Source organism: Schistocerca americana, chromosome 3 (genome assembly GCF_021461395.2).
Source record: "Schistocerca americana isolate TAMUIC-IGC-003095 chromosome 3, iqSchAmer2.1, whole genome shotgun sequence".
NCBI lineage: Eukaryota > Metazoa > Arthropoda > Insecta > Orthoptera > Acrididae > Schistocerca > Schistocerca americana.
In genome coordinates, this window is record NC_060121.1 from 736,923,825 (window position 1) to 736,950,772 (window position 26,948).

A 26,948-nucleotide genomic window follows, 5' to 3' on the forward strand; every position below is an offset into this window, starting at 1 on the left:
CTCCTGTGTTTCATGCTGGAAGGTATTCTTCAAGTTGAGTAATACTCACAAAATCCAGAAGCTATATGTTTGCTGTGAAGCATAGTAAAAGAGAAGCACCTCAGGCAGGTCAGTGTTATTAGACTTGCATTGACGCGTAGTACTGAAAAAGATTGACAACTATTTCTGCAGCTGCTCATATGAATTATACAGTTTCTTGTTCATCAACACTTCCATAGAATTTATGTATCACCTGGTAGCATTACCACCAACTTAATGTAGGTGGTTTCAGAAAATGTACCAAAAGCTACAGTTCAGAAATAAATATTAAACTATAAAAGAACACCAAGTGTGTCTGAGATTACTTTCACTTTTAGAAAGAGACTTCAGACTTTTTGCAGATGATGCAGTTGTCTGTAATGAATATTTGGTCAGATCTTGATAAGATTTTGAAGTGATGCAAAGACTGGCAACTTGGTTTAAATATTCAGCAAAATAAAATTGTGCACTTCACCAAACAAAAAAATGTCGTATCCTATGACTATAATATCAGTGAGTCACATTTGGAATCTGCAAACTCATACAAATACCTGGGTGTAACACTTTGTAAGGATATATAATGGAATGATCTCATAGGCTGAGTTGTGAGTAAAGCAGATGGTAGTCTTCGGTTTATTGGGAGAATACTGGGGAAGTGCAATCAGTCTACAAAGGAGATTGCTTACAAATCACTTGTGTGGCCTATGAATCACCTGTGTGACCTATTCTAGAATGGGACTAACAGGGGAGACTGAATGTATACAGAGAAGGGCAGCACAAATAGGGATGGGTTTGTTGGACCCATGGGAGGGTGTTACAGGGATGCTGAAGAAACTTAACCAGCAGACTCATGAAGACAAACTTAAAATTGTACTGAGAAAGTGTACTAACAAAGTTTCAAGAACTGGCTTTAGACGATGATTCTAGGAATATACTGCAACCGCCTACGTATTGCATTGTATTGTATTTTTATTGATCCAGGCAATTGTAGTATTGTACAGTTGTACATATGATATTGGACAGGTCAAGAGAGCTATTTACAAGTAATTTTTACAAATTGATTTTCACATTATTTTGTAGCAAGGAAATTATCTATCTTAAACAAAACAGTTAATAGAAATCATATAATTGTAAGGTTGTACATACGATATTGGACAGGTCAAGAGAACATGTTTGCAAGTAATTTTTAATAAATTGATTTTACATTATTTTGCAATGAGGAAGTTAGCTATCTTTAACAAAACAGTAAATACAAATGTTGTATGGTAAAATACAAACAGCCAATACAAATGTAGTAGTAAAGTAGTCCAGTGTATTTCATAGACATGCACAGTATATAATAATCCAGTATATTTCATAGACATGCACAGTATATAATTTTCAGGCCTAATTGAACATTTATCATAAAATTGTTTACAATTTTAACCCCTTTCAAAAAAATGATCAACTGCATAAAAGCAATGGTCCAAGAGATATTTTTTAACTTATGTGTGAAGGCTCTTGGGTTCTTTGTTGCTTTGATTTCATTTGGTAAATTATTATACATTTGTATTCCAACATTTAAAACACTTTTTTGGTAGCAGGTAGTTCTGGACTGAATCATATGTAGGTCAGATTGCTGCCTTGTTGCGTAGTTATGAATATCTCCATTGAATTTTAGTGTGCATTCGCTGTTTAACAGGTATGACTTAACAAATGATACGATATTATAAATGTAAGCAGAGGGCAGTGTCATAATGCCATTTGTTTTGAAATATTGTCTGCATTATTCATTATGTCTTAGATTACATATTATGCATATTGCCTTTTTTTGCATTTTGAAAATATATATACCTCCAGGTGAGTTCCCCAAAATATGATTCCATACTGTAATGTAGAATGGAAGTAAGCGTAATATACATGTATGAGAACAGATTTTGTAACTGATTTTTTGAGTATCCTTAAAATGTAACACACAGTTGATAGCTTTTTTGAGATATAATTGTGTGTGTCTCCCACTTAAGATTTTCTTCAAGCCATATGCCAAGAAATTTGGCAGGGTCCACACACATAAGCTCTTGGTTATTTAGAATCACATCAGGCATTTCTTGTTTTTGGGATGAGAGTCTGAGGTTGATGTACGTTGTTTTCTGTATGTTTATAATCAGTTTGTTCTCATTGAACCATTTGCTGAGTGATGACATAAGCAGTTTAATTTTTTGGTTGAGGTCCTCTGTATCAGTACCTGTTATTAGTATACTCGTGTCATCGGCAAATAGTGTGGTATGTCCTGTAGCAAACTTCGTGCTTATATCATCAATGTATAGCAGAAACAGTATGGGTCCCAGGATTGAGCCTTGTGGCACACCTTATCTAATAGGCATTGTGTCAGAGGAGTGGAAAGTAGATTGATGGGTGGATGTATTCTTTTTTTCAAAATTAATTTCAACTTTTTGAAATCTGTTTGACAGGTAAGATTCTAACCATTTGTTTGCAATTCCTCTTATACCTTTCTTTGCTAACTTCTTAAGGAGTATTGTATGGTCAATTACATCAAAGGCTTTGGATAAATCTAAAAAGATAGCAGTAGTGATTTCCTTATTATCCAGTGCTTTTAAGGTTTTGTTGAGATACTCATAAATATCTGTGGTAGTTGTCTTTTGATTTCTAAAACCATGCTGGTGTTTTGTTAATAAGGATAGTTTATTAGTAAAGTCTTACAATCTGGTGTAAAATAATTTTTCAAAGATTTTAGACAATGAGCTGAGTTGTGCTATGGGCCTGTAATTGGCTACATCATTTTTAGAGTATCGCTGAGATAAGGATTGTGAGGTACTTGTGCTCCGTACATGAATGGAACAGGAAGAAATCCTAATAACTGGTACAATGGGATGTACTCTCTGCCATGCACTTTGTGGTGGTTTTCAGAGTATGGTTGAAGATGTAGATTTAGAAGTGGGTATGAAATTGGACATTTGTCATACCAGATCATTATTTCATGGTAAATTTCATTTATTCAGAATGTAAAAATAGCCAATAACCACTGAACAATAGCAAACTCTTTTAATGTTTGCTAAAGTAGTGTTTCCAGCAGAAACCTAATGCATATTGAAACCGAATGGTGAAAGGATGAATGGCAAAGGGAAGGAACTACAGATGTGAAGAGTATAATTGAAGAGGTTTGATGATGAGCTGTGGAAAGCTTTTTCATTTGTAAAGATATTGAATTCATCAATAACATTTGAACACACAGTGATTACTTTCATCTGTCCTAAGATGAATCTAGTACAATAACAAAAGCAGTTTCATGGCACAGTAATGAACATGTGGCCCATAAGTGAACTAATATAACAATGTTTTGATTTCGACACTAATGGCTACACGCTGCAGCAGGTTATGTAGTTCACAAAGAGTTGGATCACACTGTATTCGTTATATCATAACGGACTTTATAAAGAGGGCGTCTCACAATCAGAAAGGCTGCAGTGAGGTGGTGCTGAATCATTCATGTATGAAACATTGTGCCATTCCTATGCCAGGTAGTTCTCCATAGGCCTCAAGGGAAGCCTGAATACTATTCACTTCATAGGCACACAAAACCAACTCTCCTTTGACATCTTCACAGGTTGTGCACCTCTCATAGCACTACAGAAAGCCATTAAGTTCTGATAAATTAATAAATTGGACATTTAAGAAACATTTAATCACTGCACTTCTCATTTGGACAGCTCGGTGTCAGCTCAGGAAGTATGGGGGGTTGGGAACACATCTTGTAGCATCCATTTTGAGTAAAATCCAGGCACTGCAGCAAAGAGTTACATAACAGAGAAAATTCTTGCCCTAGAATGCTTACAGCTCACAATGCAGTTTTTGCCGGATTATGTGTCATCCGCTATAATGCATGATCGTCTGCTAGGGCAGACAAGTGATAGGCACAAATGCATAGTAGCACTTCACCACACAGCGACCTCCATCCCCCATACAAGAAGGAGAGAGCAGGCTGATGAATGCTGTGGCTGTTCCTGGGGTGGCAGTGTGGTGTTGGTGGAGCCAGGTCTACTGGCGATGGTAGAGGTGGTAGCATGGTGTGTGACAACTTCCGTGACATAACTTTGTGAGTCAGGCACGTTAACAACACCTCCCGTACTTCTGGGGTGCAGGGTGGTGATGCATAGCAGTTGATGGGCACAGTGAGGCATGCCACGGTGTGAGGGCAGGCCCTGGTGGCAGACATGGCAGCGTGCTAGTGCTCAGGCAGGTTGAGCACGGAGGGCAAATCACAGTGCACCGTGTATGTGTGACACAATGGACACTATCCTGTGACAGCGCCATAAGCACCTGCTGCTGCTTCATCTTGTTGATAGAGTGGGTCACACATTGCAGTAGGGGTGTGTGATGGTGTTGCAGGAGTGATGATAGGTGTCTTAGTGTCAAAAGTGTGGGGTTGGTGTCTCTCAACTTCAGCGGGAGCCAGAAGGCGGGTCTGTTGGTGGGCGCAAAGTAACAGGTGTCATGGGTGGCTCTGCTAGGGCAAGGACGTGGTGGAAACAGTAGGTGGAATCTGCCCTTGGGTCCCAAGCACTGCAGTGGCAGGTGGGGTGCTGTTATCACTGTTTGGTGCCAACTCGATTTTGACGGTTGGTGGCACACGAGGGCCTTGAAGGATAAGCATGTATCCAGCTTCAGCCAACTGTTTGAGACTGTGGTGGCCACACTCAGAGGTTTACAGAAAAGGTTCTTTTCCCCTTACTTGAGCACAAGATGTGAGCTTGAATACTGTACGTAGAGCAGTGGCTGGCTGGCATCCACTTGGAGCATGACAAGCATTGGAGGTCCCAAAGCACAGAGGACTTGTACTCAATACGGCATTGAGGGGCACTGAGTGCAGGCACTCCTTGCAGTTGTGCAGCTTTTTATTGAGGCCCAGGTGCAGGTGGTGGTTGGCAGGGGCTGTGGCTTGATGAAGTCTTCTGAATGGCAAGCATCTGCCCATACATGATGTCAGTAGCAGACACACCAAGTTTGATTTTGTAGGCCACCCACAAGCCTAGGAGAACTAGTGGCAGGGCAGAAGATCAAGTTGCAGCACTACAGGTACGGGCAACTTTTAGCGCTTCTCACATTCCATTAGTGGCAGGGTGGAAACTAGTTGTAAAATGGAAAAGCGTACCACAAGTTACAGTGAGTGTGTTAAACAGGCAATATGTGAATTTCCACCCACCGTCTGTCATCATATTGGTGTCACCAAAGTGGGAATTTGTTCCTCGCTGAACACAACATCCAGGTACAGTAGTATTACTAGGCAAGCAGTGTGGATGGTAACAGTAAACTGTGGAGTCCTGTCACGGAAGCACGTCCAGATTTGAACAGTTCCTTTATTGGAACATTAATAAGGCACAATCAGTTGCACAAACTCACAAAAATGTCTAGGAAAACAGAAACCTTGAGCCAGGTGGTACACTAGCATACACCATGAGTACATATTGTCCGTCGGAAAGATCAGTTAACGTAGTCTCTTTAGATGACATGAAAGGACATCATTGCAGTACACCATATGTGACTAATTCAATACAAGGATTGAAAAACTGTGCACTACACAAATACTGGACTTACATAGGTAACTTGAGCATATCTGACATAATAAAAATGAACAAGACAAAAATATATACAATTTACAAATTGAAAATGTAGTGACTAATCTAGTACGATGACAAAAACAGGTGCATGGCACAATAATGAACTTGTGGTCCATTAGTGAATTAATCTAATGTTGTTTGGATTTTGTCTCTAATGGGTGCAAGCGTGTTGCTGCAGCGGATTACCTAGTTCACAAAGATATTGGATTACACTGCACTCACTATATCATAACGGACTCCACGTACTGGCAGTTACACAATCAGAAAAGCCACACTGATGTGGTGCTGAATGATTCATGCATGAAATATCATGTCAGTCCTATGCCAACCAGTTCTCCATAGACATCAACGGAAGCCTGAATTCAATTAATAACCACACAAAATTAACTCACCTTTCTTTTGCTTTGAGAATGAAGTGACAACATATAATTGCATTAACAATAGTAATCACAAAACAACAGTTAATATAACAATGAAAATTATCAGTTTTTGAAAATATAATGTAACTGGAGAGATAGAAAAATCGACTCAGCAGGAAAACACCAGTAAAGGTTAAGGTAGAGATTTAAGGAAATTTGAAGGCTTTTGGAGCTACTGGTGCTCCCTCTTCTGGCAGTAGGGTTGAAGGGAAAGGAAGGGGGACAAAGGACGGGTGAGGTTTAGGAAATGAGGGAAGTTTGGAAAAGACCCAGAACCCTGGGACAGGGGAGACTTGCCAGACAGGATGAGAAGGAAAGACTCTTTTGAAATTCCCATCTGGGTACATGCACAAATTTGACAGATGGGATGAGAGGGTAAGCCTTGCTTGATACACCCTCTTGTAATTCTTAACATATTCTATGAACTGTGGATCTTTAGATGTCTTCAATTTTGAATTTATAATCCTTTAGAGTTCCACAAGAAGTTTTGAAGCCAACTGTGATCCAAGAACTTAGCTTTGTATTGTGATGTGATGTGATTCTTGACAGCTGCTTCGGAAAGCACATATCAAAATATCCCATGAAAACTGAAGAAAAAGGGTTATATGCATCATTTGTATTTGTTAGGGACAGCACTTCTGCCCAGGATGCACTAGTTAGGACATTTGTAAATTCTACACAGTTTTCAGTGGAAAATTTTCTTTTATACATGAAGTACATTTTTTTCTCTTGCAGTGGCATTGAAGGAATTTTGAGGACAAGAGCATTGTGGTTGATAATCCCAAATCAGTATTTGTTACTTCCACTTCTGTGGATTGTACATTTGAAAATATATCATCTATAATACTGTTTGTATTATATGTTATTCTTGTGGGTTCGTATATGTGTGGAAACAGACTGAAACTACATAATAGACTTAGGAATTGATTTTTTAGCCTACTTTCATTCATAAGATTTATGTTGAAATCCAGCCAGCCATCCAAAAACTTCCAGTAGGTGCACTCTGAAGCCTGCCATAACAACTCACTACACTTTGATGATCAGCCACCCCACCAATGCAACAGTGGTTGTCTTCTGCCTCTGCACATTACCACAAATTCAGATTTCAGTAGTTGATTAAAATTGAAACATGTCGTGATCTACTACTCTGATTACCATGCAGGTTTCACCAAAGACACTTAAATAGATAATCACACCCATTAACCTTTTGTTCCCACTTCGTACTCCTGTTACTGAATTCTTATACTTACAGCTATAAGGACACTGACAAGAAGTGAGGTTAATGATTGTACATACCACTGCCATGTCTCACATGGAAGACAATCACATGCTTGCTATATCTGCCACTAAGAAGCCTCTGTGCAGGGCCTCTCAGTTATCTTGTAAAATAAATAACCACAACATTCCATTTTTATGGAAATTTTACTGTGCATAATGTGCCAAACAGATTGCCAGTAACAAGGAAAGTGCTTCTGGAAAAGAGAAATATGTTGGTACTGAATATCAATTTAAGTGTTAGGAAGTCTTTTCTGGAAGTATTTGTCAGTAATTTAATCTTATATGAAAGCAAAACATGGATAATAAACAGTAATGACTAGAGTATAGAAGCTTTTGAATTAAGGTATTCCAGAATTATTCCCAGAATAAGATGAGTTGTTAGGATAACCGACAAAGAGATACTAAGTCAAGATAGGGAGAAAAGTACTTTATAGCACAAATTCACTAAAACAAGGGATAAATCGATAGAACACATCCTGAGGCATCAAAGGAAGGTTTTATTTGGTAATGGAAGGGGTTGTGTGTGTGTGGGGGGGGGGGGGGGGGAGGGGGGGCAGGAGGAAATTGATCAGGGAGGCCAAGGTGTGACTATAGTAGGCAGTTTGATTAATGAACATGAGGATTCTCCAGACCAGCAGAGGATACATTTTGCTCAAATTATTACCAGCACCAGTGAGGCTCAAACTTTCTACTAACATTTAACAATTTCTGAGACAAGCTGCTGAGAAACTAGTTTTTGACACAGTAATAGACGGCAACAAGGAGATGATCATCCTGGGAGGCTGATTGACATTGCAGACAAGCGTCCAGCATTACTGAACTACACAGCCATGGATGACATATCATCAAGTTTTTTGTAAGAGAAAATTCTATGTCATAAGAAGTAACATTGTTAGTATTAGAGTACTGATTTATGTTGTGGATATTTTTACAACCAAATAACTCTTTTCTGATTGAGTGACGGTCACCAAAGAAATTTGTGTTAGCATTTTACATCATCTGTAGGACTGCATGGATGAAGTTGTATTGGTGATATTTTTGCTTTTGCAGGTGAGAGAGACAGCATTGTAGAGTCTACAGTGAATTGTGTGAATTATAGACAACTTTCCCGGGGTTCCTGAGCTGGGGACTGGTAAGCGCCGCCAGTCCCCTGTCACCGTAACCTCTGAGCCGTGCGGCGCGGCGGTGGAACGTTGTGTGTCTCATGGAATGGGGATCTTGGCTTGACCGCCCAGATCGCGAGGATGGAATAAACCTCTATAAAAAAAACCTCAATCTCAAAGTGTGCTGCGCGCTGATGAGATGCATGGCTGTTGAAGTGGAACAGTCGATAGCGGGCAACCTCTGGGGAACCTGCCGCACCTCAGTTGTATAAGGCTTACCTAGGGACGCGGGGCTCTGTCTAGGTGGACTTCTAGTTCCCTAGCTGCTCGTGGGACCGAGATGGATCCTTCGAAATCCTCTTTTCTTCCTCCCAGCGGAAAGGGTGGGCCGCTGGAGGGTTCTAACACCCAGTCTCTTAAGAGGGCCCGTGCAGTCAGTCCCCCTGACTCCGGCACTTCTTTGAAAAGTCCAGTCGTAGGTAACAGAATGCATTCTGGTAATCCGAATGTGTTTCTCATTGTAAAACGGAAGGAGGGTAGTTTTGAGAAGGTTTCGCCTTTCTATATACAAAAGGGTCTGGAGGGCGTCTGTGGCTCCTTAAAATCAGTGAAGCGTTTGCGTAATGGGACCTTGCTCGTGGAAACTTCCACTTCCCAGCAAGCCACTAACCTGCAAGCTGCTACATGCCTTGGGGAGTATGCCATAGACATTGAACTGCACAGCACCTTGAATTATAGCAAAGGTGTTGTGACATGCCGGGATCTAGTCGACATTCCCAAAGACGAACTGCAACGTGAGAGGGCTCCGGAAGGTATCGTTGATGTTCAACATATCATGAAGAGGGTTGATGGCAATCTTGTGAAATCCGACTCTTTTATTCTGACCTTCAGTAGCACGAAACTTCCAGAACATATTAAAGCTGGCTTCCTTCACCTTAGTGTGTGGCCTTATTTCCCGTCTCCAATGCGCTGTTTTAAATGCCAGCGTTTTGGGCATACCACCTTAGGGTGTAAAGGCGAAGCGACTTGTGGAAACTGTGGCAAGGCTGCTCATGAAGGAGGTGGTTGCTCGTCTCCAGCCAGATGTATCAATTGCTCTGGAAACCACCCTGTTTGGAGTAGGGACTGCCACAATATTTTTAGAGGAATGCAAAGTCCAGGAAATAAAAACATCCCAGCGTATCCCATATGGTGAGGCCAAGAAGATCTATAAGTCGATGCAACCTCCCACATTTGCTACCTCTTTTGCATCCCTGGTTCAGAAGCCTACTCCAAAAGTCGATGCCTCAACACAGACCGAGGTGGTGAGTGTTGGCACTAACACCTGCAGCTGTCAGTGCACTTGCAACGCAGCCAGTGTTTCAGAGCCTGTGGCCCCTACTCGAATGGCAGACAAAGGTACAGTGGCGAACTTGGGCCAGCCCCTGGCGCCTCCAACAGCTGAGGCTGTTCCCAAGCCCAGTGCGCCAATTACCACTCCCACATCAGCTCCCCCAAAGCCCACCAAACCACAGAAAGCTCCTGTACAGCAGTAACAGCGGGTCAAATCCCGTGGTAAACCATCTGACCATGCGGATGTTGTTTTACGTGAGGCTTCATCTGATTCATCCCCAGAGTTCAAGAATACAATGTATGTGTGGGGAAATCTTCTCGCCCCACGCCTGCCCCTCCAGCTGCTGCGGTCTCCCCGCCTCGTCGGAGAGACAGGATAAAGGTGCTACCCCCATCATAGATGGCTCCCATACTTCAGTGGAACTTGCAAGGGTTCAGGACGCATGTGGAGGAACTTCGTCTACTCTCTCAGGGTAGACCAGTGTGTCTCTGTCTCCAGGTGACTTACTTCCATCCATCATACTCCCCTGAGATACGAGGCTATACACTCCACAAAAAGGACGACCTGCGTGGAGAGAGAGCTAGAGGAGGCGTAGGTATCTACGTCAGGACGGACTACCACTCCTCGCCTCTCTCACTTACAACGGCTTTAAAGGCAGTCATTGTGTCCATGCACGTGTATCATCCATTGACTGTATGTTCACTTTACTTGCCCCCACATGATGCTCTTGATGAAGCGGCCCTCACCGACCTTCTTACACAGCTCCCCCAGCCATTCATTATTTGTGGTGATTTTAATGCCCACAATGTGCTTTGGGGCTCTGCAATTACCTGCTCCAGGGGTCAAGAAATTGAGAGGCTTCTCCTGTCATCCTGTGCCTACTTGCTCAATGGAGGACAGAGTACTCATTTCTGCACGGCGACTGGGTCGTTCTCTGCCATTGATCTCTCGCTTTGCTCTCCAGCTCTTGCCGCCAGTGCTCACTGGGGAGTGGTCGCTGACTTGCACGGCAGTGATCATTTCCCGATCTGGATTCACCTGCCAGATGGCGTGGGCCCCGAAACGAGACCACCACGATGGGTGCTCAGTGGAGCTGACTGGACACTTTATAGCCAGTTGGCCCAATTCGAACACTGTGCGACTGTTGAGGTGTGGGTGGATCATATTACCAAAACGGTCCACCACGCCGCTGCAGCAACCATTCCACAGCCCACAGGCCACCGGGAGAGGCCACCTGTGCCTTGGTGGAGTGCTGAATGCCGCTCTGCAATCAGGGCCAGGCGTGCGGCTCTGCGTCGGTTCAAGTGTCGGCCGACTGCTGAGAATCTTGCAGCCTTTCGGGTGGCAAGGGCAAGATGTCGCCGCATTATTCGTGAGAGCAAGAAGAGGTCGTGGCAACAGTTCCTGAACACCATTAATCATTCCACCAAAAGTTCCCTTGTGTGGGAGACCATCAGGAGAATTTCTGGCAGAGGAGGGAGATGCCCCATAGCTGCTGTAATGAGTAACGGCACTCTCCACACAGATCCACAAGACATTGCCCAGACTCTGGCAGCATATTTTGTGATGGTTACTGCAACAACCAGTCAGGATACAGGTTTCCAGCGCCATAGAGTGGTTGCTGAGAGATGTAGTCTGAAGTTCCAGTCCACCTCTCATGAAGTTTACAACTGCCCATTTTCTATGTGGGAGCTGGATTCTGCATTGTCTGGAGCTTGTGACACATCCCCTGGTCACGACAGGATCCATTACAGTATGCTATGGCACCTCACAATGCGCAACAGAGAAATCCTCCTCGCACTTTTTAATGCCATTTGGGCGTCGGGTCACTTTCCTGACGCGTGGCGTGAGGCAGTTTTAATCCCTTTTTTGAAACCTGGGAAAGACCGCATGAGCCCAAGTAGCTACCATAGTATTGCCCTCACTAGTTGCATAGGGAAGACCTTGGAGCGGATGGTCAACCGCTGCCTTGTCTGGATGTTAGAATCCCGGCAACTCCTTAGTCGCTTTCAGTGTGGGTTCAGGAGGTTTCGTTCCACCTTTGATAACCTTGCCCTCCTGGAGGCGGCTATACAACAAGCTTTCCTACGCCGTCGTCACCTTGTGGGTGTATTTTTCGACATCGAGAAGGCCTACGATACCACTTGGAGGCGTCTCATCCTGGAGCAGCTTCACGAATGGGGTTTTCGTGGTTGTCTTCCTCTTTTTATTCAGTCTTTCCTCTCGCCACGATATTTTAGATACCGGATTGGTGACATCCTGTCTGATCGCTTTGAGCAGGAGAACGGTGTCCCTGAGGGTAGCGTTTTAAGTGTGACTCTCTTTGCCATCGCTATTAATAGCATTACGTCCGTAATGAAAAGTCCTGTCCAGTGTTCTTTGTTTGTGGATGATTTCTCTTTGTTCTGCTCCTCTTCAAGCCTTGCAACGACAACGCGTCAGTTGCAACTTACGATTAGGCGTTTGGATGACTCGGCGCAGGAGAGTGGTTTTAAGTTTTCCACCGAGAAGTCTGTATGTGTTCTTTTTAACCATTCTCGTTCGATTTTAACCTTTCCTGAGTTGAGGATGAGGGACACTCTTCTTACTTTTAAAGACACGGTGAGATTTCTGGGGCTCATTTTTGACTCGAAGCTCACGTGGTTACCTCATCTTAAAGACCTGAAATGGCGGTCGCTTCAGGCTTTAAGTATTTTAAAATGTCTTAGCCATAGTACATGGGGAGCTGACAGGACTTGTCTGATCCAGTTTTACAGGGCGTTTGTGCGATCTCGGCTCGATTATGGGTGCACGGTGTATGGGTCTGTGAGGCCTTCTTACTTAAAGATTTTGGACGTTGTGCACCATGAAGGGCTTCGGTTGGCCACTGGGGCATTTCGCACTAGCCCCATACCAAGCCTCTGTGCAGAGGCTGGTGAACTGCCACTTCCTATGCGGCGACGGCTACTTACGGTACGCCAGGCGTATAAAACTTTGTCCACACCATACACCCTTGCATACCATACGGTTTCTCAGCCTCCTCTGGCATGATTGTTTCATAACCGGCAACGTGCAACGCAGCCCTATGGGATTCGAGCACAGGATTGGCTCACTTCGATGTCTATGGCTGGTCTTCGTGTTTTACGTCGCGGTTGGAGCAGATCTCCACCTTGGCTCCTCCGGCGACCGAAACTTATTTTAGATTTGACTCATTTTAAGAAAGATGGCACACCAGATTTTACATTCCAATCTCTGTTTTTTAACATTTTAGATGTGCATCACGGTTTCACTGTCGTGTACACTGATGGCTCCAAACAGGAGAATTTCCTTGGGTGTTCTGTGGTGTTCCCTGATCATGTTACCCGGATTCGCCTCCCTGCTGAATATACCATTTTCGCAGCGGAGCTCCATGCCATCCTGAAGGCACTGGAGCAGATGCATCAAGTTAGGGGCGATCGGTTTCTTCTCTGCTCCGATTCTCTTAGTGCCTTACAATCACTGCAGAACCTATACCCGACTGAGGAGATGGTCCAGCTGATATATGACCAACTGTACTTGCTCCAATGGCGGGGTAAAGAGGTATCCTTCTGCTGGGTGCCTGGTCATGTCGGCATATGGGGCAATGAACAGGCCGATCGGGCTGCCAAGGAGGCCTGCAGAGAGCAGGATGTGGTCCCGTGTCCTATCCCCTTGCAGTCGGTCATTGCTGCACTCCACAGGAAGTGCATGGAGTTGTGGGAGGACGAGTGGCTGGCGGTGACGGCCAATGAACTGCGGTTGGTAAAGTCAACCACTCGGCTGTGACATTCCTCCTGCCGGTTGCTCAGGCGGGAAGAGGTGGCCCTCACACATCTTCGGATGGGGCACTGTCCTCTCACACATAGCTTTTTATTACGGCGGGAGGATCCTCCGTTTTGTGCTGCTTGTGGTGTGCACATCTCTGTCCAGCATATTTTAACAGACTGCATTTTATACCGTGATGCAAGGGCAGAAGTACAAGTTGATGGGGATCTGCCTTCTGTTTTAGCTAACGATGAGACGTGTGTGTCTAGGGTTTTTAAGTTTTGTGACGTGTCTGGACTCTGGCCTAAACTTTTAGGCTGGAGGTTTTAGTGTATTGCAGAGTGGCTGACTCCTCCCCTTTTTTTTCCTTGTGGTCAGCCAGCCACTGCCATCTGCTACATTGTCTTAGCTCCCTCTATCATTTTCTTCCTGTGTTGTCCATGTTTTACTGCTGACGCCCTGCTTCATCCCACGCTTCGGTGTGGGTGAGCACATATTTTTCAATGATTGTTCCCCGTGTTTTATGTTCCGTTTTATATAAATGTTCTGAGTTTTCTTCTTGACAACCGTCTCACTAAGTTACTGAACGGGCGCTGAAGACCTTGCTGTCGTGCGCCCACAAACCCCTCTACTACTACTACTACTACTACTACTATAGACAACTTTCAAATGTTTGTATGAAGGCAGCGGTGGTGCAATTTGTCTGACTTACTTCAAAATTGAATGTACATAAAAGTGATGTAACAGTAAATTTGTGTATTCTGTTGAAGTATGTCTTGAAGCTGAGAGTGGAAGACTAGGCGTTGGTAGGAGGAGGATACAGTGTGGTTTACAATGAAGGGACACGTGGATAGAGGACAGATACTGTTATTAATGACAGTACTAAGAAGAGAAGAAGGGCTTCGGTGTTGGAACAGGGCTGTGGAGACCAGACTTTTTTCATTACTCTCAAGACAAGATCACTATAACCTGATTGAAAATACTTGATATTTGGCATTTTATGCTTAAAGTGTTGGAGCTGGTTTCCGCCAATCAGAGTGCTGAACATCACACCTGAATTGTTTGCTATTGTCAAGCGGCCACGATAGTTGGTCAGTTCACTTCCAGTTCCATGTCAGGCATTCTTTGTTGATATGTTTGGATCCTGAATCCTGGGTCTGGCACTTCTATTTTGTATTTCATCACAAATGACAACCAGACCAAAAACAACATACGCGCCTAAGAATGATAATGAAATACACACGTTTCATACATAGCACTCACCAACTATATTGGATACTTCTGCACGAGACGTGATTCAGTGTCACTTATACAGTTATCGTAAGCACGGAGATCAGCTTACATTAGACAGCTTTGCATGATGTTGCATGAAGTTGAATTTTAAAGGCTGCAGTTCATTATTACAACTGGATAACCACAGTCATACATATAACTACTTAACCCCTGCTGTCACAAAGCACAACTGATAGCATATAAACTTCTCATGTAGATGATCATGGGTTTGAATCTCATGAAAACTAGCAATTTTTTTTTTGTTTCAAAATATAATCATAAGATTTCATTACTATTTATTTTCAGTTAATTGGTTTAGATGTAATTTTTACAAAATTTATATTTCTTTGCCATGTCATTTTCATCGTTGTATTGACTTTTCTATTTACTCTTATTTTTCTTTCTATCATTCTTTTTCCAATAGGAATGTGCATATATTACCTATGATGTAATCAAGTGCCAACGAGGGCTGCGTGTTGTTTGGTATCATGACAGCTCATGTAGCCAGTATGAGGATAGTTTCAGATAATCAATGATAGTGAGAAGTACAGTTTGGTTTTAGCAATAATTTTTTTTTATCTTGAGTTTGCTCATGTATCTTAACTTTAACAACTGTGAACAAAGCAATTGTGATTTTAGTTCTGCTGCAGGTCACTGATCGCCTTTTTCGTGGATACATAGCACATCATGAGGTTGTGGTTATATTAGGACATGAGTTCAATTAGTTGGGCTTCAAAATGAATTGTCTGCTGCAGTTCAATCACTGGTCTCTTAAAATTAGCTGTTGACAGAGCAACTCGCATTTCTAGCATGCCTCACAATGGCCACTTCCAAAATTTCTCCGTGATACACATTAATAACATTTGTGAAGTGACCCACTGAGTTTGTGACTTTGTGTGTCACCTATAACAGAACAGTAGCCAGCAGCTGATGGGGCAACACTATAGTGGCAAGTGACAAATGTCAACTATCAAGTACTTTTAATCAGACTATAATAAAGTTAATTTTCGACTTACTCTCCTCAAAATAAGTTTAGATATTACTACATAACATAGCCAGCTAAACAACCAAATCTCAATTATTTAAATAATTTCTCCCGCATATAATCCATAATTCATAGAACTCTACTAGTAAACAGTTTTTTTGTTATTGCAGATATAATTAATTTGGTATCTTTCCTATATAGTTTGACTTATAGAGTTTCTTGCACCTATTATACATATTGCTTCACCTTCTAACCACTTTCCTGCAGCAATGGTAATTCCTTGGTGGAATATAAGTAATTTAAGGTGTAAAGGTAACTTACTCAATACATAGTAGAGATGCTGAGTTGTTAGTATGCACAAAAACAAGATTACTTTCTTTAAGTCTTATTTATGTGCCTGTCAGTGACTGGTACCTTTCTCATTCATTTTTAAGTTAACTTTTTACAAATTGAGATAATGCAAAAAAATGAATACTGACAAAGAGAAATGAAGTGTGTCTTATTTAACTGCAGGCATGTCTTGGAAGTCAGCAACAGTTACCAGTGTGGTATAAGAGTAATGTGGAGCCCATTACCATGCAGACAACTCCAGCACCATTTGCTTGGATTCAGGGCCTCATCATGATATTTTATTTTGTACCAAGTTTCATAATTCTTGCATTTGGTTTAGTATTTTGTCCAAATGCAGAATGGATGATGGATTTGTCACTTCTTGTTGCTGGAGCTACATCACAGGTACTGTTACATAACTATTAACTAATATTCAAATACAGGAAGTTTTAATATATGTAATAAAATTATATGTAGACAGAATGATTGTACTAGTACACTCTAAGGCCAAAGATGATGCACCATGAAGGCATTATTTAAATGAGATGGAAATTGGTAGATGTGATGTACATGTAATGACAAACAAATGATTAAAAGTCAGAAAAAATTGGGTGATTTATTCAAGAGAGAGAGCTTTACAAATTGAACAAGTCACATTGGTCCACTTAGGCCCTTATGCAAGCTCTCATTCAGCTTGGCACTGATTAATGGAGTTGTCAGATGCCCCCTGAGGGATACCATGCTAAATTCTGTCCAATTTGCAATTTATATCATCAATATCTCCAGCTGGTTGGAGGGCTCTGCCCAGAATGCTCCAAATATTCTCAATTGTGGAGAGGCCCAACAACCTTGCTAGCTAAGGAGCAGTTTGGCAAGCAGTATAAAATCTCGCCATGCGCAGGCGAGCATTATCTTGTTGACATTGTAACAAAACTGTGAAATTGGTATTGGAACTGTGGCAAAAATTCTGACATTGAATGAGATTATTTGATTTAAACAAAAAACCTCAAAAGTTTGTTGCTACAATTGTCTTCCATAGACATCAAGAACGCGTGATCATGAGAGTATCTTATTGATCACTTTGGCCTCCTCCACTCAAAGATAACTTTGAGACAAATGCATATGTTTACTGCTAGAACCGTTTCCAAACATTACACTTTAGTAATTAGCTCTGCAGTGACACATATATAGTTCAGTTCATTGTTTATATGTATCTTAGTTTGGTGTAACTCGGAGTACTCTGCTTCCTGCTGCTGCTGCTGCTGCTGAAGTAGTCGTTGTCCCGGTCCATTTCATCTGCTAATTGGATCAAGTTATGTGAATTCCATGAAATAATCCAGGTACCAAGTCCATTTATAGTGGTTTGTTTATGACAGGCTGCGCCATTTCTTCTCGATGCAGTGGTTACGTCTCAAAACTGTCTCCAACTGAACTTCTCTTAACCTTGTGCTCCTCCTATTTATACAATTTTAACAATGAAGGCAACAAAACTACAGTCCAAATTTATAAAATTAACAATTAAAAGTTTAACATTATTATGAGTAACTATCCACAAAACCTCGTGTATTTTATGCCGAAACTGGCGTATACAATATAAAAGATTTTTACATGAAATATACGTCATATTATATAAAATACTGAAAAACAACAGTGCAAACCTAATTTTTCTTAATTATGGCTTCATTAGTGAATGCAAAATATTGCGAAAATATATTGGACAAACATGTCATACAAGTAAACTACTGAAATAATTAATTTTATGAAATTTAATGTATTACATGAAATCATTTGTTAGATACAATTGGAATTATGAAACTTTCAATGATTAGCCTCTTCGGACAGTATTTCATTAGGGTATTGAATAAGGAATGTAAAACAAGGGGTTGTTTTATTTCAATAACCCCTGAAGAGGTTTGGGTATCTGCGAGCCAAAGCGATTCTTTATAAATAAAAAGGTTTGCTTTCAAACAAGAGTTTTTCAGGCATCACTTGACAATGGATCTGAAAGTTCCAATCTGCATCAGGTCACAAACTATTGATAGATAAAGACGTATACATAAGAAAAGGCTTATGCATATTAAAAGATCAAATGTCATAAAAAATATTAGAAATTACATGACTGGATTAACATTTTAAGTAATTATTTTATAATGTTCGTAAGAATAGTTTCTTTATCATGTATCAGTCATACTAATTGGGGTAATTTGTCTTTGACGAAATGGTGACAAAATATTTGTTTATGAATTCAAGTAAGTTTCATTAGTATTTCACCTTGTACAGAGTCAGTTAATTTCTTCAATCCACAGTTTATTAATGCAATGACTTTCACTGTAAGTTATGTGGCAGACTCTGTTTTAATCTAACACAAAATAATCAAGATCCTTCCTCTTAGACAACATTAAGATAAAATCTGACAGTGTTAGTGCAAATTAGGTAATCCAATGACAAACCGGACAGCTTTTGATAAAAACTGACACCACATGTGCAAATTAATTCCAACTTTAGATAAATCTTTCATTATTATTCTGATAGCAAAACCATATTTGTGGTTCTATTCCATCTCATAGAAAACCTTTGAAGCAAATGCAGGCAATTTCATGTTAGTGAAACAAAATTATGTCAGTGGATTCAAATATTTCATAGCTTATTTTCTTTCTCTTTCATACATGTGGCTACATTCTAGCAACCTCTCATCGTCAAGTATCATAATCTTATGTATCCCATGTTTAAAAAAAAAATGATAATAATTTGATAGTTATCTTGACTTTTGATAGATGTGTAATTAAGCTGTGTGGGTGGAATGAACACTGATATGTTTCTGTTAAGCAAATGTCACATTAGCTGGGGCACCTTTCGTATGCCACAAGCATGGTACACAAAGTATGTGTGTACCCACTGAGGATTGATCATATAAAACCTCAGAAAATATCAAAGTAAAGTGTATTAAGCAAATTATTGTACCTCACATCATCAAACATCAATATCATGAATAAAATAGATAATCAAAGTCAGCATAAATCCATAGGATAGAAATGTGTATAAATATGTGTGGGGATGTAGTACCGATGTATTATGGTGTTGAGGCAGATACTACATTATCTGGGGTCCTTGTGCCCACCAGACACATGGTACACATAGAGAGTGTACCCCCTTGAGGGCTTGCAGTTATTGAAAATGTGGTTTCAGCTGAGTAATATTTCTTAATCTAAACAATTTTCTTTGACCTAGGATATATCAAATGGTAAGCGTTAGGATGAGGTATCTCTAGAGTTTCAAATGGTCCAAAGTAGATATCAAAAAATTTCTTTATCTCCTTATTGATGGCTTTAGATTTTTCGTAACTTTTGGTTAATACCAGATCCCCTACCGTATATTGAATTACTTTTAAGTTTCTTATCATGTTTTTGTTTCCTTTTCTTGTGGCATGATTGTCTCTAACAATTTTGATCTTTCATTTGAGGTGATTTCAGTATCAGCAGGATAATCAAATAATTTATTTAAAATGTTCTCTGGCTTTTTGTCAAACTGTATTTCAACAAATGGTGTGAAACTTGTGGTAGTGTGCTGTGAACTATTCAGTACATCTTCAAATTGATTAAGATACCAAGACCAGGTTGTGTGATCTTTTGCACAGTATGTCCTGCAAAGCCTACCTATTTCATGCATGTACCTCTCTGTTGGATTACACGATGGTGAATAAATGGGTATTAAAATATGTTTTATCTTTTCATAGCTGATAAATTCTTCCCATATGGCTGAAGTGAACTGACTGCTGTTATCTGATAAGATTGCTTGTGGCTTACCCACTTTCGGGAAATAATCTTTAGTAAAATACTGAATAATTTTCCTACTGGATGCTTTCCTCAATGGATACAATTTTATAAATTTTGAAAACAGATCTACTACAACTAAAATATAAAAATAATCATCTTTGGAGCGAGGTAGTTTTCCAAACAAACCATTGCCAATTGACTTACCTTTTGGGAATATACTTTGCATAAAACCCTGATGCTTTTGATTGGAGACTTTAACTCTCTGGCATCAGTCACAAGTTAACAGACAATTCCTAACTCTTCTAGAGATATTACGAAATATACATTTTCCTTCAGTTTTTGTACACATTTTGTTATGCCACAGTGTCCATAACTTTGGTGTATGTCTTTAATTAATGTATCTATGTGTTGTTTTGGCCAACATACTTTCCAGTTGTCTGAGTCGGGACTACTACTTCGAAATAAAATCCCTTTAAAAACCTGATAATATAATTTCACTTTTTCATACCTCTTTTTACCCATATAACTCTTTACTAATTTCCATTCCTCATCTTGATTTTGGTTACATCTTAATTGGGTACAGATATTAGCAATTTCCTTTTCCCCTTTTATCTCCTGAATGCACGTGCTCCAAAAAATTTTGTCATTCTGTAAGTTTTCATTTTCTTGTTCACTGCCCACTGGTAACCTGGACAGAGCATCCGCTATCACATTTTGGTTTCCTTTTATGAAATGTATTGTGTAGTCAAATTGTTGTAGGAAAATAGCCCACCTGGTAATTCTGTCATGAAAAAGTTTGCATTCCTGTGTGTAGCTCAAAGCTTTGTGGTCAGTGAAAACTATTGTTTTATGACCAGCTAGGTAGCTCAACTTTTTAAATCCCCAGACAATAGCTAAAAGTTCTTCTTCTGTGACAGTATAATTTCTCTCGTGTTTCTGTAATCTTCTGCTAGCAAAACTGATTGAAAAGTGATTTCTTTCTGCTGAAAAATGTGTACTCCAAGCCCATAGTCACTTCCATCAGTCATAAGACAGAATGGCAATGCCAAATCAGGGCTAGTAAGGATTTTACTGTTGCAAAAATTGCTTCTTAATTTCATTGAATGCCTCTTGACATTTAGTTGTCCATTCCCAAATTGAATTTTTTTTAAGAAGTTCTCTGAGACATGGCGCATTAAGCGTCTGTATACATACATATTTTCGGTAAAAGTTTGCCAAACTGTAAAATGATCTAAGTTGATTTTTATTTTTGGGTATCAGAAATTCCTGTATGGCCATGAGTTTATCTTTGTCAGGGAAAATCCCCTTTTCATTAATAGTGTGGCCTAAAAATTTTAATTCTGTCAATCCAAATTTACATTTATCTAATTTCAAAGTCATACCCTGCTGCCTAAACTTTTTTCCAATTTGCCTTAAAGCTTCAATATGTTCTTCTGATATGTTACAAGTTACTAAAATATCATCCACATAAATTACCAATTTGGACACTAATTCACTACCTCAGACATAATCTAAAGCACGGATAAATTCAGCAACTGAAATGTTAAGTCCAAATGGCACCACACAATACTGATAGCGTTTTCCATTATGTAAAAATGCAGTATACTGTCTTGGATTTGGCTCTAAAACAATTTGGTGAAATACTGTGTCAAATTTAGACTGGAAAAATATTTTGTGGCACTGAATTTATTCAATAATTCATCCATGGATTCAAGATGGTCAGTTTCCCGTTCAAGGAATTTGTTCAAACGGCGAGAATGCAAAACAAGCCTAACACTTCCATCTTTCTTAGAAACAACAACCAGTGGATTATTGTACTGGCTGCTGCTCCTTTCCACTATCCTCCATTTTAGCATCTTCTGCAATGCTCCCTCCGCTAATTTTCTTTTACAAATTGGGACCCCATATGATTTGATAAAAAATGGATCATGCTGTCTCATTTTTAATTTGCAGACATAATTTTTATCTCTTCCTGGCTTATTACAAAAAATGTCACAATATTCCCACAGAAACTGATCGAAATCTTCTCTCTCAGAATTAGATACGCCATCTGCTTTATCATTGACTAACTGCGAAAAACTATTACTATCAAAATTGTTCTCCTGTTCCTCCTCTAAACCTTCAATGCACGTCATCAGAAAATTCAATTTCTCTTATCTGATTACTGCAATTTTCTGTACACCTTAAATGTAATTTGACCTCACCAGTTTTTGGTTCTATGAAACACATTTTTAAGTTTTCCCAATCAAAAATTGCATTTGCTTTAATTATCCAATCCATGCCCAAAATAATATGTTCATTTAGGTCTACCACCACAAAACATCCTTGTTCAAACAATAAATCCCCAATTAAAAATGAAATAAAAGCCTGTTTGGAAATTGGCTTGCTGCACTTACCTGTAGCTCTCTTAATCTTAACACCTGTTACAGGAAATTCTATGTATGAAGCATTGTTTTTCAACCTTTCCCCTTAATTTACCAGATATGGGTTTAGAAAAAGATGGTTGTGTGAAACCCAGCTCGTGCTATTCGTCCACGAGACTCAGAGGGCCACAGACACAGGTTCACAGGTAGATGCCGTGTTTCTTGACTTCCGCAAGGCGTTCGATACAGTTCCCCACAGTCGTTTAATGAACAAAGTAAGAGCATATGGACTATCAGACCAATTGTGTGATTGGATTGAAGAGTTCCTAGATAACAGAACGCAGCATGACGTTCTCAATGGAGGGAAGTCTTCTGAAGTAAGAGTGATTTCAGGTGTGCCGCAGGGGAGTGTCGTAGGACCATTGCTATTCACAATATATATTAATGACCTTGTGGATGACATCAGATGTTCACTAAGGCTTTTTGCGGATGATGCTATGGTATATCGAGAGGTTGTAATAATGGAAAATTGTACTGAAATGCCGGAGGATCTGCAGCGAATTGACGCATGGTGCAGGGAGTGGCAATTGAATCTCAATGTAGACAAGTGTAATGTGCTGCGAATACATAGAAAGATAGATCCCTTATCATTTAGCTACAAAATAGCAGGTCAACAACTGGAAGCAGTTAATTCCATAAATTATCTGGGAGTGCGCATTAGGAGTGATTTAAAATGGAATGATCATATAAAGTTGGTTGTTGGTAAAGCAGATGCCAGACTGAGATTCATTGGAAGAATCCTAAGGAAATGCAATCCGAAAACAAAGGAAGTAGGTTACAGTACGCTTGTTTGCCCATTGCTTGAATACTGCTCAGCAGTGTGGGATCTGTACCCGATAGGGTTGATAGAAAAGATAGAGAAGATCCAATGGAGAGCAGCGCGCTTCATTACAGAATCATTTAGTAATTGCGAAAGCATTACAGAGATGATAGATAAACTCCAGTGGAGGACTCTACAAGGGAGACGCTCAGTAGCTCGGTACGGGCTTTTGTTGAAGTTTCGAGAACATACCTTTACCGAAGATTCAAGCAGTATATTGCTACCTCCTATGTATATCTCACGCAGAGACCATGAGGATAAAATCAGAGAGATTAGAGCCCACACAGAAGAATACCGACAATCCTTCTTTCCACGAACAATAAGAGACTGGAATAGAAGGGAGAACCGATAGAGGTACTCAGGGTACCCTCCGCCACACACCGTCAGGTGGCTTGCGGAGTATGGATGTAGATGTAGATATGCAACAAATAGGACTACCTGTGTCTATTAGACACATGCCTTTCCAATTCTCAATTGTTATTTCAAAATATGGACTACCAGATACCTCTTGTTTATCAACTTTCACTTCCTCCGTTAATAAATCATTTTCTATTTCTTTAAAATCTAAATTAATGTATGATTGTTGCTTATTCATTGAAACTGTTTGTAAATTACACAAAGACATATCACTATTAGACTGAATTTCTTCTGGATCTGACAAACTACTGCTTTCTGTGTAAGAGGACTCACTAATTATACCTTGCTGACTGCCTGAATTATCACTTACCTCATTGTTTATTTGTGTGTGTTCCACAACTTCACTATTCTCAAATTCCAAATAATCATCATCACTGCTACATTTCACTTCACTGATTTCTTGCTTATTTAAAACCTCTGAAACATTGTAACCTATCTGCTAAGTTTGTTCATTCTTATCATTACTCTTAGCCAAAATCTCCCTGACATCAATAGAAGACCACTGACTTCCATGTACCTTATCATCAATCATCAAATCATTAATACCTACTAACCGATTATTATTAACTTCATCTCCCAATACTTGTACAAAAATCATCCCATCAAGCTCCTCTTTAAACAAAATACCATTAACATTGTTGTCATTATCATCATCATCATCATCATCATCATCATCATCATCATCATCATCATCATATGAGTCACATGCATCTGCACGGACCTCAGCTACAACGTCAAATCTCTCTACTGCTGCGTCATCATCTGGATCAGCTACTAAAGCATCAATATTTTTGAGTACAAGGTTATCATTTTGCCTTAGATTAGATTTACTTTCATTCCAATTGATCCATAGTGAGGAGGTCCTCCAGGATGCAGCAGATGTCACAAAAACAATAATACATGATAAATATTTACAACAGAAACAAATAAGCTAATGTACCTTCCACAGGTCCCAAGTGGAATGATCGTCATTTTTTTTAATGAACACTATATGACAGAATCATTTAACAAACACTAATACACTGAATTTAAAATAAAAAAGTATTTTTTATTTATAAGGTAATAAACATGTAATGGAACTACTATAATACTTATTTATTTATTTATTATCATCCCAATGATCACATTTGTGATATAGGATTTGTCAGGGTACATTTTAACAACTATGTAATATATTTACAAAATTTTTACCTGTGCTGAATTCATATGAATCTATCTTATGTTTAATACAATATACAACTAATAAGTGTTTTTATAACATAATTTCTTATGTGCTTGACAGACATATTCACTGATGTAATTTCATTTGTCACATTAACTTAAACATATATTCTTATACAGTTGCGCAGAGATATTCACTTATGCTGTAAGAACATTTGTCAAGCATATGGTTCTTTATATTCTAATACAGCTGAGCATAGAAATTCACTTACACTGTAATAATATTTGTGAAGCATGTGACTCTTTATAACAGTTTTAAATTTATCCTCATTTTCCAGCTCTTTGATATGTTTTAGTAGCGCATTAAAAAGTTTGATGCCTTGATTACATACATATTTCTGACTTCGGGTCCTTGTTACAATGAACACGTTACTGCACTGAAATGTTGCAGATTGTACTTACACACACACACACACACACACACACACACACACACACACACACACACACACATATCAGACAAAACTGGATCATCATCATCACTAACAAACAAACTAGCAATACTATAATCACTAACAAAGAGATTGAGGGGCTGGCCAGTACTTAGCTCAGTACAGCCGATAGATAACACAAAACAGAACAGAAAATTTTTCATTCCTAGCTTTCGGAACTTTGTTCCTTCATCAGGGAGGAGAGAGGGGAAAAAAGGGAAGAAGGGAAAGTGGATTCAGTTACTCACAACCCAGGTTATGAAGCAACAGGGAAAGGTAAACAAGGAGGGAGGCATGGTTGTCAGAGGGAAGCCAAAGATCAATACTATAATCATCATTATAACCATCCTTGAATACACACTTAATGTTAAATAAATTTGTCAGGTCCTCATCACTAAGCTTATAACTATTTTGTCATCGTTACTCATTTCTTTTAACATATAGTTCCAAAATTCATAGCGCTTATTTACATTATTAGCTTGGTAGTTCCTACTGTTATTTGTGTGATGTTGGTAGTGTAACCTGTATCTGTTTCTCCTTCTCTTAGCCTGGTTACGAGTTTTTCTCCTCACCTCAAACTGATAGGCCCACAATGAGGTGGTTAATTGTTTTCCTGTGTATACTGTCGGTTCTGATTTGAGGTGACATTTTGTCTGTAATTGTTACTATTTTGAGCACTGTTCCTGTTACCATAGTTATTTTGTCTGTTATGATAATTTTGATTTTGAGAGAACCCACCACTCTAGTGGTGGTACTCTCCCCTACTTTGATTGTTTGGCCTGTCATGACTTTTCCATGCATAGTCTAGCTCATCCACATACTTCAAAAATTCTGCAATTGAGTCATCTGGCCCATAAACTAGGCCTTGCTGAACTCAGTTTGGTGGATGTCATTTCAGTGCGTCAGTCTGAATTAACTTGTCTAAGGGTTTATCAAGGTGCATCAGTTTTCTTAGCTGTATTTCACAACACTTTCGCATGCTTAATTACCCTTCTCTGTATTAGCTGCTGTTCAAAAATTCAGCCTTTATCCTAGCTTGTCTGCTTTCCAACCAGAATTTAATCAAAAACAATGTTTCGAACTGATCAAAAGTCATTTCAGGGCTTACATTCTGATTTGCCCAGGATAAAGCTTCACCATCCAGAAACTGCTTAGCTACTTTCACTTTTAATGGTTCTGGCATATCAAGTGTGAAACTGTCTTTGCATTGATATAAGAAATTTACAGGATGCAACTTGACATCTCCAGGGAAAGTTTTTAACAATACATTGTTACATGTGTTGGCAAACAGATTGTTGTTATTGTAACAATTAGCAACAAGGTTATTTTCTAAATTATTTACTCTTCTTAAGTTGACTGTTTGAAAATTTTGGGTTACTGACTCAACTTTTTGGTTTATAGATTTAACCTCTTCTGCAACTAATATGAAGTTCAATTTCAGTTTCTTGTCTACATATTCACTTTCGGAAGTAATATATTCCTGCATGGCTTTAATTTCAGCTTTTCTGTTCTTGATCAACTCGTGGATAACATTTGTATCTGCGACTCTGACTCATTCCTCAATGACATCAATCCTGTCATTTGTTACTTTTACTTCCGAGTCAGTGACTTGACATAAACAATCAACTTTTGTTTCAGTGTGCTCGACACGACTTTTAGTGTTGGCCAGATTCGTATTGGTTGTATCTACACTACTGGCCATTAAAATTGCTACACCAAGAAGAAATGCAGATGATAAATGGGTATTC

At 39.7% G+C, this 26,948-nt stretch overlaps 1 protein-coding gene across 2 annotated transcripts in view; it reads left to right on the plus strand.

Annotated features, from left to right (window-relative positions):
- The window catches only part of LOC124605654 (transmembrane 6 superfamily member 1-like), a 195,557-nt gene that overhangs the window by 147,177 nt on the left and 21,432 nt on the right, over nucleotides 1–26,948 (plus strand). For both annotated transcript variants that reach the window (XM_047137479.1, XM_047137480.1), the window contains exon 5: nucleotides 16,299–16,520. In XM_047137479.1, coding sequence (XP_046993435.1) covers nucleotides 16,299–16,520 — 222 coding nt within the window. The remainder of the gene's footprint in view (nucleotides 1–16,298; nucleotides 16,521–26,948) is intronic.